The sequence below is a fragment of the Haliaeetus leucocephalus genome, unplaced genomic scaffold, assembly GCF_000737465.1.
Source record: "Haliaeetus leucocephalus isolate CR32 unplaced genomic scaffold, Haliaeetus_leucocephalus-4.0 Scaffold224, whole genome shotgun sequence".
In the NCBI taxonomy this organism is placed as follows: Eukaryota; Metazoa; Chordata; class Aves; order Accipitriformes; family Accipitridae; genus Haliaeetus; species Haliaeetus leucocephalus.
Window position 1 is genome coordinate 556,931 of NW_010972660.1, and position 13,396 is coordinate 570,326.

General features: G+C 51.6%; 1 protein-coding gene across 1 annotated transcript in view; it reads left to right on the plus strand.

Moving 5' to 3' along the window:
* The window catches only part of WDR90 (WD repeat domain 90), a 31,534-nt gene extending 18,371 nt beyond the window's left edge, over window positions 1-13,163 (plus strand). Inside the window, exons 27-42 of the mRNA XM_010567048.1 lie at window positions 703-882; window positions 1,735-1,835; window positions 2,766-2,868; window positions 3,283-3,404; window positions 3,773-3,932; window positions 5,404-5,594; window positions 5,872-6,040; window positions 6,395-6,506; window positions 7,074-7,245; window positions 8,010-8,132; window positions 8,331-8,511; window positions 8,969-9,099; window positions 10,122-10,265; window positions 11,434-11,553; window positions 12,084-12,168; window positions 12,931-13,163. Coding sequence (XP_010565350.1) covers window positions 703-882; window positions 1,735-1,835; window positions 2,766-2,868; window positions 3,283-3,404; window positions 3,773-3,932; window positions 5,404-5,594; window positions 5,872-6,040; window positions 6,395-6,506; window positions 7,074-7,245; window positions 8,010-8,132; window positions 8,331-8,511; window positions 8,969-9,099; window positions 10,122-10,265; window positions 11,434-11,553; window positions 12,084-12,168; window positions 12,931-13,163 — 2,327 coding nt within the window. The remainder of the gene's footprint in view (window positions 1-702; window positions 883-1,734; window positions 1,836-2,765; window positions 2,869-3,282; window positions 3,405-3,772; window positions 3,933-5,403; window positions 5,595-5,871; window positions 6,041-6,394; window positions 6,507-7,073; window positions 7,246-8,009; window positions 8,133-8,330; window positions 8,512-8,968; window positions 9,100-10,121; window positions 10,266-11,433; window positions 11,554-12,083; window positions 12,169-12,930) is intronic.
* Window positions 13,164-13,396: the final 233 nt, after the last annotated feature.

Consider the following 13,396-nt stretch of genomic DNA (forward strand, 5'->3'; position numbering starts at 1 on the left):
GCAGCTGCTCGCTCACTCCTCCCCAGTGGGATGGGGGAGAGAATCAGAAGGGTAAAAGTGAGAAAACTCGTGGGCTGAGATAAAGACAGTTTAATAGGTAAAGCAAAAGCCAAGCACGCAAGCAAAGCAAAACAAGGAATTCATTCACCACTTCCCATGGGCAGGCAGGTGTTCAGCCATCTCCAGGAAAGCAGGGCTCCATCATGCATAACAGTTACTTGGGAAGACAAATGCCACCACTCCGAATGTAACCCCCTTCTTTCTTCTTCCCCCAGCTTTATATGCTGAGTTTGATGTCAGATGGTCTGGAATATCCCTTGGGTCAGCTGGGGTCAGCTGTGTCCCCTCCCAACTTCTTGTGCACCCCCAGCCTATTTGCTGGTGGGGTGGGGTGAGAAGCAGAAAAGGCCTTGACTCTGTGTGAGCCCTGCTCAGCAATGATGAAAACATCCCTGTGTTATCAACACTGTTTTCAGCACAAATCCAAAACAGAGCCCCTTACCAGCTACTATGAAGAAAATTAACTCTATCCCAGCCAAAACCAGCACACCAGGAGGAAATACCTGCTTTTCCCTCCACGTAACAGATGGGGTGTTACACAGAGCAGGAGAATGACACTGCCAGAATCAAAGGGTTGGTCACACATGAAGCAGTCCTGAAGGACATGGATGGCTCTGTCCTCCCACTAATTTTTCTATTCAGGTATTTTCTCCGAGTCAGACAAAGAGGAGGAAGCAGGCCTGCCAGGCAGCGGCAGGATGGTGGCAAACGGAGACGAAGATGCCTCGGTCCTTGTGGTGGAGTCGGTCAGAAATGAGGAGCTTGTTGTGAGGCCCAAAGTAAGGCAGGAGAGCTCGAGGTCTTCTGGAGAATCAGCAAATGGTAAATCAGGAGTATTCCCTTCTTGTACAGAGCTTGGCTCCTTTGGAGCATGATGTGTGCAGGCCTGCATGGCAGCTTGGTCTACCCCTGAAAAATAAAGATCATTATTAATATGGTACAGATAGATGTGGACATGTGCTCTGAGTTGCGAGACGAAGGGCAGCGATGTGTTCCTTGGGGCTCTTCCCTTGGTTGTGATTTACCAAGGGAAGTCAGTATTGAGGTAAACTCACATTGGTCCCTAAGACTGCTTGTTTTTCTGGCTCTTTCCCTGCTGCTGCTTCTAGGCACACCGGAAGCCCCTCTTCAGCTTGGAGCCAATATCATCTCCAAGTGGCACGTTCTATTAAACCCAGCTGAAATTAAAGCTCCCAATGTCTCTATTAATAGATGCACAGCCTCAAAGCTGCAGCAGTTTGTGGCGAGCTGCCAGAAGCAGGCAGCTGCCAGCACTCAGCCCCAGGCAGGACTTGTTGGAAAGCTTCAACATAAAACTGTGCCTCTGCTGCTCTCATTAAAGACCTCTTTCTAGCTGTGTGGCTTATGCTTTTGCAGTGATGCCCAGGGTATGCAGCATGGATGCCTTAGGCTGTTTGCAGTGTGGTGTGGCTGAGCAGGATGATGGGAGGAGATGGATGTTCCTCCTTTACTCATGAGAAGCTGATGGTTTTCCTATGGCCAATTGTGTAGGAGCACACGTGATGCTGCAGTCTGATTTTTGCCATGTGTGTGTGTATGCATGCACATATGTGGCATCTGAAGAGACAGCAAGCCACAGCCTAGCTGCTGCTGCTCCCAAACTGTTCCCAGGAGCAGCATCCCATAGGTACTCTTTTCTTCTTTGTATGGCAGAACCCAGAAAGGAGACCCAAAGTCCCAAGTCCCAATGCTCCGTCCGCCCAGATTCCTACCGCCATTTCAATCCTCGCTTTAAGGCATCGGTGCTCCCCCAGGTGAGAGTTGTACCAGGGCTGATTACCTGGGCAGGTGGCAAACGGGCATTTTGGGGCTGGGGTAGGTGGATTTTCCAAATTGTTTCCATTTTGTTCTCTGTTTGAAAGCAATTTGTGAAATATACCCCGGGCCTGATGTTCATTTAGAAACTCCTAACATTAGTTCCCCTTTCTCCTCTACATGCAGCTCTTTCCAGACTAGTAAAAAGTGAGTTGTGATCAACTCTTTTTCTGTTCAGCAAATCTGCATACATTTTTATTCAAAAGAAATGGAAATGGCATGTGCTGTTGAAAGTGAAAGACGAGTGAGCAATGGAGTGATTCATTGTGCACCCATATTTGCGAGCAGATGCGTTGGCAGAGCAGCTGGGGAAGGCAATCCATCGAGCATAGTGAAGACAGTCAAGGCACAGCCTTTGCTCTGTTAACAAACAGAGCAATAATAAAACAGAAACTTAACTCAACATTTTCCTAAGCTCTGCTGTTCATGGTGCTGGGAGAAAAGCTACATTCAGCTTGCATCCTCAATTCTCTCCTCTGTCCCTCCACCTGGTAGAATTTTCGCCCCCCAGTGTCTTTCCTATTGAAACATCTACAAAGTCAGCAAAACCCATTGAACTCTCTCCCAGCAGGATTAGCAGCTGCTCATCGGCTGGGCAGTTGCTGCCAGCCTGTTTTGTGCCCCATCTGAAAGCATCTGTGCCTGGTTTTGCTGGTGCAGTTTCTCTTCTGTGTGTATAAGTGTGTGCTTTGGTATTCATCTGTTGATGTGTTGAACTGGAATTGTGTGAGTATTGGCATGTATTTCTGTGTTGTGTGTGTGAGGATGTGCGTGTGCTTGCACACACGCTTCTTACGTGGGCATTGAATGTACTTGACTGGGCCATCCTTCTAGAGCTTATTTTAAGCCAGTGTCTATTTTTCTTGCAGAGTTTCTTACGTCCTCCAGCTGGCAGTGAGGTCTTGAAGCTGAAAGCAGTGATCGGCTACAATGGGAATGGCAGAGGGAATATGGTGTGGAACCCAGACACAGGTACACCGGGAAGGCTCTGGAGGGGCGGGAGGTGTGTGTACAGAGCAGGTTCTTTGCATTGGTAAAATCCAGTAACACTTCTTTGCTATTGGCAAACATTACTTGATATGGGCAGACTCGGGCTTCAGCTGAGTGGATAGAGCAGAAGGGAAAGCTCTCACAAAGGCCATCTTACCACCTTTTTCCAGACTGGAGTAGTGCCCAACAGCTTTGCTTTGCTCAGGTTAAGGGAAGCGAGATTTTACTCCACTCTCGACCTGATGGGAAGGATGCTGACAAGCTGTGTCGAAGAGTCTGTTTTTACATATTACTGAAAAAAAGAACTTTCCTGAATTGTAGGAATTGTAGGTAGGTAGGGGGTGCAGTATGTGAAGCCTTTACATGAAAACATCCCGTCTCCTCCTTTTCTGTTAGGCTTCTTTGCCTACACCTGTGGCTGCATCATCGTGGTTGAAGACCTGCACTCGGGATCACAGAATCACTGGCTTGGCCATGCAGAGGAGATCTCTACACTTGCTGTCAGCCATGATGCCCAGGTGGGGCAGACTTCTGCTGCTCCAGGCTGGGTTTTGTCTGTGTCACTTTGGGCTAAAGGAATATCACAGACTAAAATCCCAATTGTCTGTTCCTTCTTCTGCCTGCTGCATGGAGACCTGGGGTTAGGGAAATACGATAAATGGTTTTGGAGCCTAGCTATCCGTTGTGCTGGTTCAGTGTGACAGTAAAGGGTGCTCCCTTCCTCTGGGTGGTGCTACCATTCCCTCCTGCTGTCAGCTGATGGTTCTCACAGAATTTTCCATTTGCCAACCACACCACTTTAATTTGAGACTAATAGTTGCTAAGACTAACTAGTGAAGTGTTCTCTACTTACCAAGGTATCAGTGACAACATATTGTTCTGTTAGGTTCTTGCCTCTGCCTCGGGAAAGAAGAATGGAGACTCCTGTTGTCAGATCTGCATCTGGAATGTCCAGGATGGGGTTTGCACAGCAAGTCTCTTCCATCACAAGACACAAGTACAAGCCATGGCATTCTCTCGGGATGATAGATTCCTTGTTACCCTAGGTGAGTACACCCATAACACCAGGTGTGGGTGCAGGAGTACACCCTAGAGTGGGCAGCTCATGGGAGGTAGATGTGTAATACCTGTGAGATACATACCAGGCTTATGGGTATGAAGCTGTTGCTTGGTAGCTTTGGGGCAATGGATAATCCAGCGTGTAAAACTGCAAGTGATCTCGGGTCCTCCTGGGAGTGGCCGCCTGCAGAGGTACCCTTTACAGCTAAGCATACTTCTAGGGCACTGTTGGCAGCATTTCGAGGGGAAGCACGCACCCTATACAGCTGAGCATGTTTCCAGGGCACTGTTGGCAAGGTTTTGAGGGGAAGCATGCACCCTGTACATCTCAGGCACAGGCATGAACGCTGGGCTCCCCCCAGCTCCTTTTCAGTTCTTTCTCATTGCCCCAGCTAGCTTGTTTATCTTGAAGTTACAGCTTGCTTCTCCTGGCTCACTAGTGCTTGTTAAGCCCGTCTAAATAGTTTTCAGTTACTATATATAGTGTCCAAAGGGAAAAGCCTTCTTCTGGACTTCTTATTGCTGCTTAGGTGGAATTGCATAGAAGTAGCCAGGCTTCAAACTGTGAGCCTCCTGCCAGGCAGCGATGCCAGCACAAGACGGATGCTCAAGCTGTCTGTTTTGTTTAGGCAGGGGACATTTAAAGGACAAATATGCAATTAGTAAGTTCTTGTTTTGCATGAGAGAGGACCTGTGGAGCAGGCGATACACTCTCTCTGGGCTGGTGAGTCTGCCCTTGGAAAAAAGCAAGCTTTGCTGGAGAGAAAGAGAGCTTTGTGCTCTCCATAGAGCAGCGTGGGAGAGAAGCCCTCCTCCTTCAGCTCCAGTCTGGGCTGCAGAGAAGAGAGAAGCTGAAAGTCTTCACTGAGCTTGTGGAGCCTAGGAAAGGCAGCAGGACAGCACTGTCCTCTGGAGCCATCTGGGAGCTGGGGATGTTTGCCATCACCAAGGCCAGTGCCTTCTGCTGCCACCCAGATATGGTGGCTTCCATTAACATCAGCTCCCATCTCAGCTTTGACCTCAGCAGAGGTAACATCCCTTCCTTATTCGAGTGCACGGTATCACTGGAGGGCTTGTGTGGGGCATGAGTTGAGGTTTGCAGTAGCACCTAAGGATGTAGAAACAGCAGAAAACCTGCTCTGCCTGCTGAAATCCCTACCATGCCAGCCATTGGCTGGTCCAAACACTGGCTGCAGACCCCGCTGCAGGGCCAGATTTGCTACAACCTCTAGCATGAAGCATTGGGCCAGTTATATCAACTCAGATGAGGACCCATCATGTGCAGCTTTTGCTGAGCGTGCAAGGAGCCATGTCAATGCCTGGGATGGTGTTCACCGCAGTTGTCTCCAAACAACTGGACAAGGGAGTGATTCGGTTGATGTGTGTGTGTACTGTGTATGCTTGCAAGCATCCTGAGGCTGCAGAATTTCCTCCTGCTGTCTTTCATGTTCTACCTAGGGGACTACAGTGATCAAACCATTGCTCTGTGGAATACCTACACTTATGAACTCATGTCATCGACTTGTATCTCGGAGCCAGTCCATGACGTGGCTTTTAGTCCTCTTTCTCACAGAGAACTGGCCTGCGTGGGGAAGGGAGCCGTGATGTTTTGGCTGTTGGAGCAGCAGGGATCTGATGTCAACCTCAAGGTAAACCTCAGTTTTACCTTCTTTTAAAATTTCTGTTCAGCATCTCTGACTTCTTTTCCAAGCCCCTGGTGAGTGCAATGGAGGCTCTGCCCCTGCAGGTCTGTAATAGCTGATGATTTCTCTTGGTGAGATGATGTTGGCTGGCTGTGAGTGGCTTTCAGTTGTATTTGAGGCATTAACTGCATGAATTGAGGGTAGGAGGAGGGTTTGGGTTTTTTTTCTGAGGTGGGTAAGCACCATATTCTCTTTGACATTTCTGGTTTATGTGCTCCAGCAGGTTCATCGGGCCCCTGCCCCGGACATGTTAGGGCCGGTGGAGCTGACCTCTCTCTGTTATGGTGCCGACACTCTTCTTTATAGTGGCACCAACTCAGGCCAGATCTGTGTGTGGGACACTGAGACTAATTGCTGCTTCATGATGTGGGAGGCTGACGAGGGCGAGATTGGTAGGTGCAGATGCCCTGAGTGTTTGTCAGGGCTGTAACAGGGAACTCATTAGGAAAGATGAGCAATGAGCTTGCAGACCTCTGATTTCAGCTGTGCTCAGAAAACCAGTTTGCTGTGTTGGATGCAAGATGCATGGGGTGGCAATGGATCTGTGACCTGGGTTTCCTTGGTGTCCTGGATTTCCTGGGGCATTTACCTCTAGTCTGTAAAAACACTGGGTATGGGGCTGTAGAAGACCCTGACTGCCCTGCCCGAATGAATCAGTGGCCTGGCTGTCAGGAGCACACTTTGGGTGATGGCTGAGAGCGGTGGATATTCACGGGTGCCCTTCATGTTCCCCTGTGGCCTCCCAGGTGTGCTGGTGTGTCGGCGCAACAGGCTGGTGAGCGGCAGCAACGCGAAACGCATCCGCCTGTGGGCAGTGGCCGCCGTGCAGGAGCTGAGGCTGAAAGGTCCTGATGCCAGGTAGGAGGTCATGGCCCCAGTGTCCCCACTGTGCTCGTGCCCATCTCACCGTGCTCTTGAGATGCTCTTCCCCTCATCTGGCAGCTCCCAGGACCTGTTGAGAGGTGGCTTTTCGTGGACAGACATCGGCTGTGCCTGCAACCACGCTGCTGCTGTTGCTCTTCATCCTTAGCTTTCCTCTCCATCCTGTGACTACTGATTCTTTCTGTCTGGATCTTTTTACTGAATTTTTGCCGCAGGTAGCTGAACCCTCTTAATACTGGAAATGAGTGGAGTTTATCATGCCTGAAGTTTGTGTCAGTGATTTGTAGGAACTCCTTTAAGAGAATTGGGGAAAATACATTGCCTTTGTTTCTTGCGCTATTGCATCCCGTTTTCTTTCTTTCCTATAAAAAGATGGTTGCAGTGCAAATGCAATGGTAGTCACTGTTCAATGTACAGGAGCCCCTCGTTGTACCATTTAGCTGCAAATACATGACTGGGCTCATTAGAAAATTACATTTAAAGGAGACAGAGTGGCTGTTCCAACAGTTGAGCCAGTCCTTCTCACATCCTCCTTTCCTCCAGGTCTAGCTCAGTCCTGCTAGAATATGAGATCACCCTTGACGGGACAATAGTCACTGCAGCCTTTGATGACTCTCTAGAAATGGGAATTGTGGGCACCACGGCAGGAACCCTGTGGTACATCAACTGGACAGAGAGCACAAGCATCCGACTAATCAGCGGCCACAAGAACAAGGTTAGAGGGGCTGGGCTGGAGTGGTTTGTCCCACAGAGCAGCGAGTGCTGTGTGTGCTGTCCATGCCCTGGGAAACATGTGTGGGCTGCAGAAGCATTCCCTGGTCTGGCCATGGGAGAGGTCAGGGAGCTGCAGGCCTCGCTAGTGCTGACGGGACGACATGGGGGAGTGTAGAGAGAAATGTGCACACTGAGGAGTCCGACATCAAGAAGTCTGACCTCATCCACTCTAGCATTAGGTGTTTAACAGCCTCAGTCTGGGAGCAGCTGTGGGCCTTTCTGCTGGAGCAGAAGAATGTGGTTTGCAATCGCTAAGGCTTCATTCCTGAGTGCTGCGACTTCTGCCTGCCTTCCATTTGCTAGCTGGGCATTCATATTAGATAATGTTTTCTTTGCCTAAAAAAACTCCCAAACCAAACAGGTGAAGAATAACTGTTTCGAATTTTGCTGTTGTTTTGGGGTATCTTTATGCTACAGAAAAAAGATTTCAAATGGTACAGGAGAAGGTATTTTACTTACACCTACATTGCGTAGTGCCTGGTTCCTAGCTTTGGGGTTAGGTTTACTGGCTTCCATTACAAGCCTAGTTGTCAGCCCAAGATTTAAGGACAAAACCAAAGCACCCCACCTTCCTTTACATCTGGGGCTTCTTGTCTGGTGTCTCCCATGAGAGGGGTCCTGTGGGATGAGAAGGCAGAGGAGCTGATATCCTCTAGGCTGTGGCATTTGTAGGGCCCCTGTTCCCCATCTCCATTCTCGGTGCAGGTGACCGAAGTGTGCTTCAGTCCTGACGAGACTCACTGCGCAACATGCGGGGAAGATGGCAGTGTGAGGATTTGGTCTCTGGGCAGCATGGAGCTGGTGGTACAGTTCCAGGTGCTCAACCAGGTAATGGTTTGTAGTATGTCAATCTCTTCATCTTGGCAGAGGGCACAGTCCACTGCTTGGGATTGCAAGGACTGCTGTGTCCTCGCAGAGTAGACTAAAGCTGGAGAAATACTTGCAGGTGGAACTTTTAGTGCACTCAACTGCACAATCTTGCTGTCTTCACTGTGTCATTTGGTCTCTGCCCTGGTTCCTTTGCAGAGCTGTCAGTGCCTGGCCTGGAAGCCTCGTCCCATCGTTGTGTGGGGAGCTGAGAGCCAGCATGTAGTGGCAGGGTACAGCGATGGCACTATCCGCGTGTTCAGCATTTCCAGGACAGAGATGGAGCTGAAAATGCACCCCCATGCCGTTGCACTGACGGCAATTGCCTACTCCACAGACGGTGAGGCTGCCTGTTATAACAGCGGGGAGACATTTCCTCAGGGAGCATGGCTTGGTTGTGCCTGGGTTACCCTGACCTCCAGCCACACTGCGTATTGGCGACCTGCCTGAAAACCTGGGGCCAGGGAGAGCCAGAGAACTGAGCTTTGGTAGCTCTGCCAGCTGAGCATGTGGTAAATGGGACACGGGAAGTATATTGGTAATGGTATAGCAAAGGGGTTCAGGTACAAGCATCATTCCTTTGTGTCCTCCTGCTTACAATCTGCAGTGGCTGTTCTTCAGTGTGGTGTTTTAGTGAGTGTCTAAGGCATCTCATCTTACCCAGCCCTTGACTGAGATGGTCCCAGCCTTTCAAGGTGTTTTGGGACACTGGTATCCCATGATCTTGGACCTTTCTTTTATGGGCTTTTTCTTCTCCTACAAGAAGTGTCCCATTCTTTTCTCTACTCTGCCCACAGGAGAAATGATCTTATCAGGGGGCAAGGATGGGCTCGTTGCTGTCAGCAGCCCTCGAACTGGAATGACTATCCGCATCCTCACTGACCACAAAGGCTCCCCCATCACTGTTCTCCAGTGCACCAGGAAGCAGGTGAGGTCTCACCCTCTGTCCTGGTGCTGTGCAGGAGCAAGTCCCCCATGTGTCACTGCACAGCTGTGGGAAGCAGCATGCCTGGGTCGCTCAGTGAGTTTGCTTCTGTGTCCCTTGCTTTTCCTCTTCGGGCCCCCATCCCCTCCAGTAACTTCTGTTCAGTTTTTCTAGGGATGTCTTTAGTGGGGTAAAGCTGCAGGCGTTGCAGGTGCAACCCTGAGCAAGGCTGTGCCTGTGGGCGGGGGGACCTTTGGTGGCTGTTGTAGACACACTGCACACAGATGTGATGTATGCCTGTGCCACAGGCTCTCGGAGAGCAGCATCCCTTGAGAGCAGCCCAGGCTTTGAGCTTTCAGTCCCTGTGACCCTGAGAAAGGGCTCAGTGTGCTTTCCCTGCTTTGGTCCTTGGCAGCCTGGCCTCCTGTGTATCTGGCTCTTTGTACAGTTCCTCTGTGGAGCTAGGAAGACTTGGTTGTGCAGCAGTGTGATGGTTTTAGCATCTCCTTTGTCCTTCTCTTCATGGAGAGTCTTCTTCCTTTGCGCAGCAGAAATAAGAATAATTTTGCCAAAGTTCTCGGGCTTTGAAATCATCCACACTGCAAGGCTATGTTCCCTGGTAATTCTAGAATTAGGAGATCCTCCTTGGTTTTAGGTGAAGGACATCGTTAGGGGACACATGGTATCTGCAAGCACTCCCCTAGGAGATGTACAGATCCAGAGGGCGGCTGGGGAAAGAGATCTGTGTCATTCAGGCTAGGCACTCACCCCTCCCCCAGCAGCCTCTTCCACCAAGGCTTTCAGCCCGGAGCGTGCCACTGGTTCCGGTACCACGGCTTCCTTGTCCTATTTTATTGTGATAAGTGACTTTAAGCACTGTCCAAATGGAGGTTAATCCTGGTGTCAATCTCCTATGGCATAAGGCCTGTGTTCCCACAAGCTCCTGCCCCACACTAGCTCTAGTGGCAGCTTTCTCTAAAGCTTCTGTACTGCCAGAGTCACAGTGTTGCATTTATCTTCCATAGTACCGTGACTTTGGGGTGGAAGGAGGCGAGCTCTGGCTGGCCACCAGCTTGGACCGGCGGGTCAGCGTCTGGGCCTCCGACTGGCTGAAGGACAAGTGCGAACTCCTTGACTGGCTCAGCTTCCCGGCTCCCGCTGACCCCAAGGTGAGCATGATACCTGCCAGCCCCTGCCTGCTCGTGGCATGGGTCTCTGCACTAGCTGAGCTGGAGGAGGATGCCTCAAGGCTCTGAGTGGGACAGGGCCAAAGACAAAGTGTGTGCTTAGGAAAGTCATCGTCGTTAGTTCTGCTGCTTGTAGAGTATCTTGTTAATGCACCTTCTTGCATGTTGAAAGGCAGTGGGAATCATAGCAATGCCTTACCACCGGGAAGCACTGACTTTGTAAGTGTGAGGAGTCAAAAACTGCATCTGCAAAGAGCTGACACCCCTGTGCTATGCAAAACAGAGCACAGGCAGCAGTGAGCACAGTACGTGGAAGAGAGACCTAATTATGAGCATGCTGCTAACTTTGACACTCCCAAAGAGCATGAATATTCAGAGCCAGGAGCCCAGTGACGGGTTCATAGAGCCAAGTACTCTAGCCCTGTGTGTCTGTGATGCTTTGCAAAACTCTTTGGCTCCAACCCAGGTGTGAGATTTGGGCAGCAGGACATCTGCTAGAAAGGGAGGAGGGTCTGTATCGGAGAGGACATGGAGATGGTCCCCAGTACACATGACAATGGCATGCAGAAGGGAGCTGGGTCTTTTTGGGAGGCAAGCAGTGGTGCCTCAGCCTGCCACCCTCAAGGCCAAGCACCATCCAGGCCCATACAGCAGTTGGGTTCTGTCAACGGTTCTTCTGTTTGTTTCCAAAATGATGGATTTCCTCTCCATGAAGAAAACTCACTACAGGTCTCCCCACAGTGAACAGGGGAAGGATTGATCTTGCATTCACTACTGAAGATCTATCTTCTGGGCCCTATTTTCTTGTGTTAAATCAGTCCATAACCCAATCTCACCTTCAGGCCCACGTAGCAATAATGCCTTGGTGGAAATTCAGCCTGTTGGACCCTCATGTGTTGTGCTCCTATGACAGCAAACAATTTGCTTCAGGTTTCCATGGCAGTGTGTGGTTGCTCCTTGCTTTTCCATGAGCATGTCTGAGATGGCAATGCAAGAGGGAGGAAACAGCCTCCATCATACTAATTTGCCACTGCTCTGATACCTGCAGCCTAAGTGCTGGTGTCCCTCCATGCTGTCCTTTTGTCCCTCACTGTTGGGTCGAGCTGGAGAAGCTAGCCTCAATTTTGTCCCCTTTGGTTTCCCTCACCAGGGTCTTGGCAGCCTCCCACCCAGCCTGGCTGCCTTCTGCCCTTGGGAACACGGTACCCTCGTCTACATTGGCTTTGGGATGCAGAAAGAAGCCTTGTTTTACAGTCTGCGCAAGAAACAGGTACCCGCCTGTGCCCTGCCAGGGCAGTGCGAACCCTCCTCTTCTGCTGCAGGGCTGTGGCCAAGTCCAACGAGGTGCAGTGGAGGGGAGGCAGTGCTGCTCTGTGTGTAAAGCCAAGTCTGAAGGTTTGGGGTGGGCTCAGGCAAGCAGCTGCTCAGGGCAACAGCTTTTCATCTCAGAAACTCCAGAGTCTGGCCCAGGTAACTGGTGAGCGGCACGGCCCTGCCCCTGCCTCTGGCTGGGTCTGGGCAGGCTGCCAGTCCCTTCTGCTGCCCTGCTGCCTTTCCATCCGACTGGAAGGGAAGGCGTTTGCTTTCAGGAGCACTAACGGTCTCTAAATCATTGAGTCGAGTCTCCTCTGGAAACTCAATGCCTTTGGCAGGTTTCCGAGCTCTGAGAGGCGTGCTGTGCATGTTAGCCTCCCCTTTGAGAGGAGCCCTTTAGCCTCCTAACAACTGTCACTGCAGCAGCTCTGGTCTCCCAGCTTCTCATTTCTGAGGTGTTGGTGTGTATCTCTTGCTGGAGCATAGGTAGTTGAGAAGATCTCCTTGCCGTACTTTGCCACATCACTCAGCCTGTCTCCAGCAGCGCGCTTCATGGCTGTCGGCTTCGGCGGTGAGTACTGGAGGGTGCCGCGGGCTCTGTTGCCCAGGCTTCCTTGTCTCCGGGTCACCTTTGGTTGGGAGGGATCTCCCCTTCTTCCTGCTAGTGGCGGGGGAAACCAAGTGTACTTTTTCCTTTAACGTGCACACACACCAGCCCATATCCTTGGACCCTGGGAGCTGTGGTTCTGGGACTGTGGGCAGGGTATGTGTCAGGCAAGGAGAAAGCTCTGGGAGACTCATAGGTCAGAAATGAGATGCATGAGCTCAATCGTGTTTGTCAATGAGCAGGATTTGTCACTCGAATGACTTCCTGGGGTTATGGGCTGTCTTCATCTCTGTGGCTGTGTGAGCTACAGCCTGAGAGGCAGAAGGGACCTTCCCACAGCACGGGGACAATCAGCGCCCTTCTCCTGTCAAGGACACCTTGCTCCTGTAGCTGTTTGTGTCTGCCTGGGGAGGCAGCACTTATGTCCATCCTGCTCTGACAGCGGCTCTCGAGGGTGGGGTGAGCTCCACACCTGCCCCAGAGCTGTGGGGCACCTGCTGAGCCCAGGACCAGGTGCTCTGGGTGGGTGTGAGATAGCAGAGCTGCTGTTAATTGCCTGCTTGCTTTGGCAAGAAGCTGTCCCCTGTTGCTCAGCTTGTTGACTCGCAGCTCAGCAGGGGCGAGAGGGCCCAGGGGCGCAACTGGGAATGGTGCTCCTGGCAGGGACAAGCCCCATGGCCGTGGAGCCTCCTTCCCCTGGCACCGAGCTGCCTCCTTTCCTCACAGAACGGCTCCTCAGGCTGCTGCACTGCCCCGCCAGCGATGCACAGGACTACGCTGGCCATGATGACACAGTCCACCTCTGCCGCTTCTCCCCCTCCGGCCGCCGACTCCTCACGGCCTCCCACAGCGCCGTCCTCGTCTGGGAGCTCGCAGGCCCCCCTGGACCAGCGGCACTTCTCCAGCGCGGGAGGAAGGCTGGGGCCAGGCCCCAGCTCCTAGGCGAGGCCCCGGCTTAGGCCTCAACCAGGCCCCAGCTGCGGGTTGCTGGGGCGGGACGCGGCGGCGGGCCCGCAGGCCAGGCCCGGGCGGTTGCGGGATGCGTGGGTTTTTTGTTTTGGTTTTTTTTTTTCCTTTGTTTTGTTTTTGTTTCTTGTTAATAAAACATAGAAAGCGGAAGGCAGGAGGTCTGGGAGTGCTGCGCGCCGCCCCCGCTCGGCAGGGGGCGCTACTCTGCCCGCGCCGCTCTGCG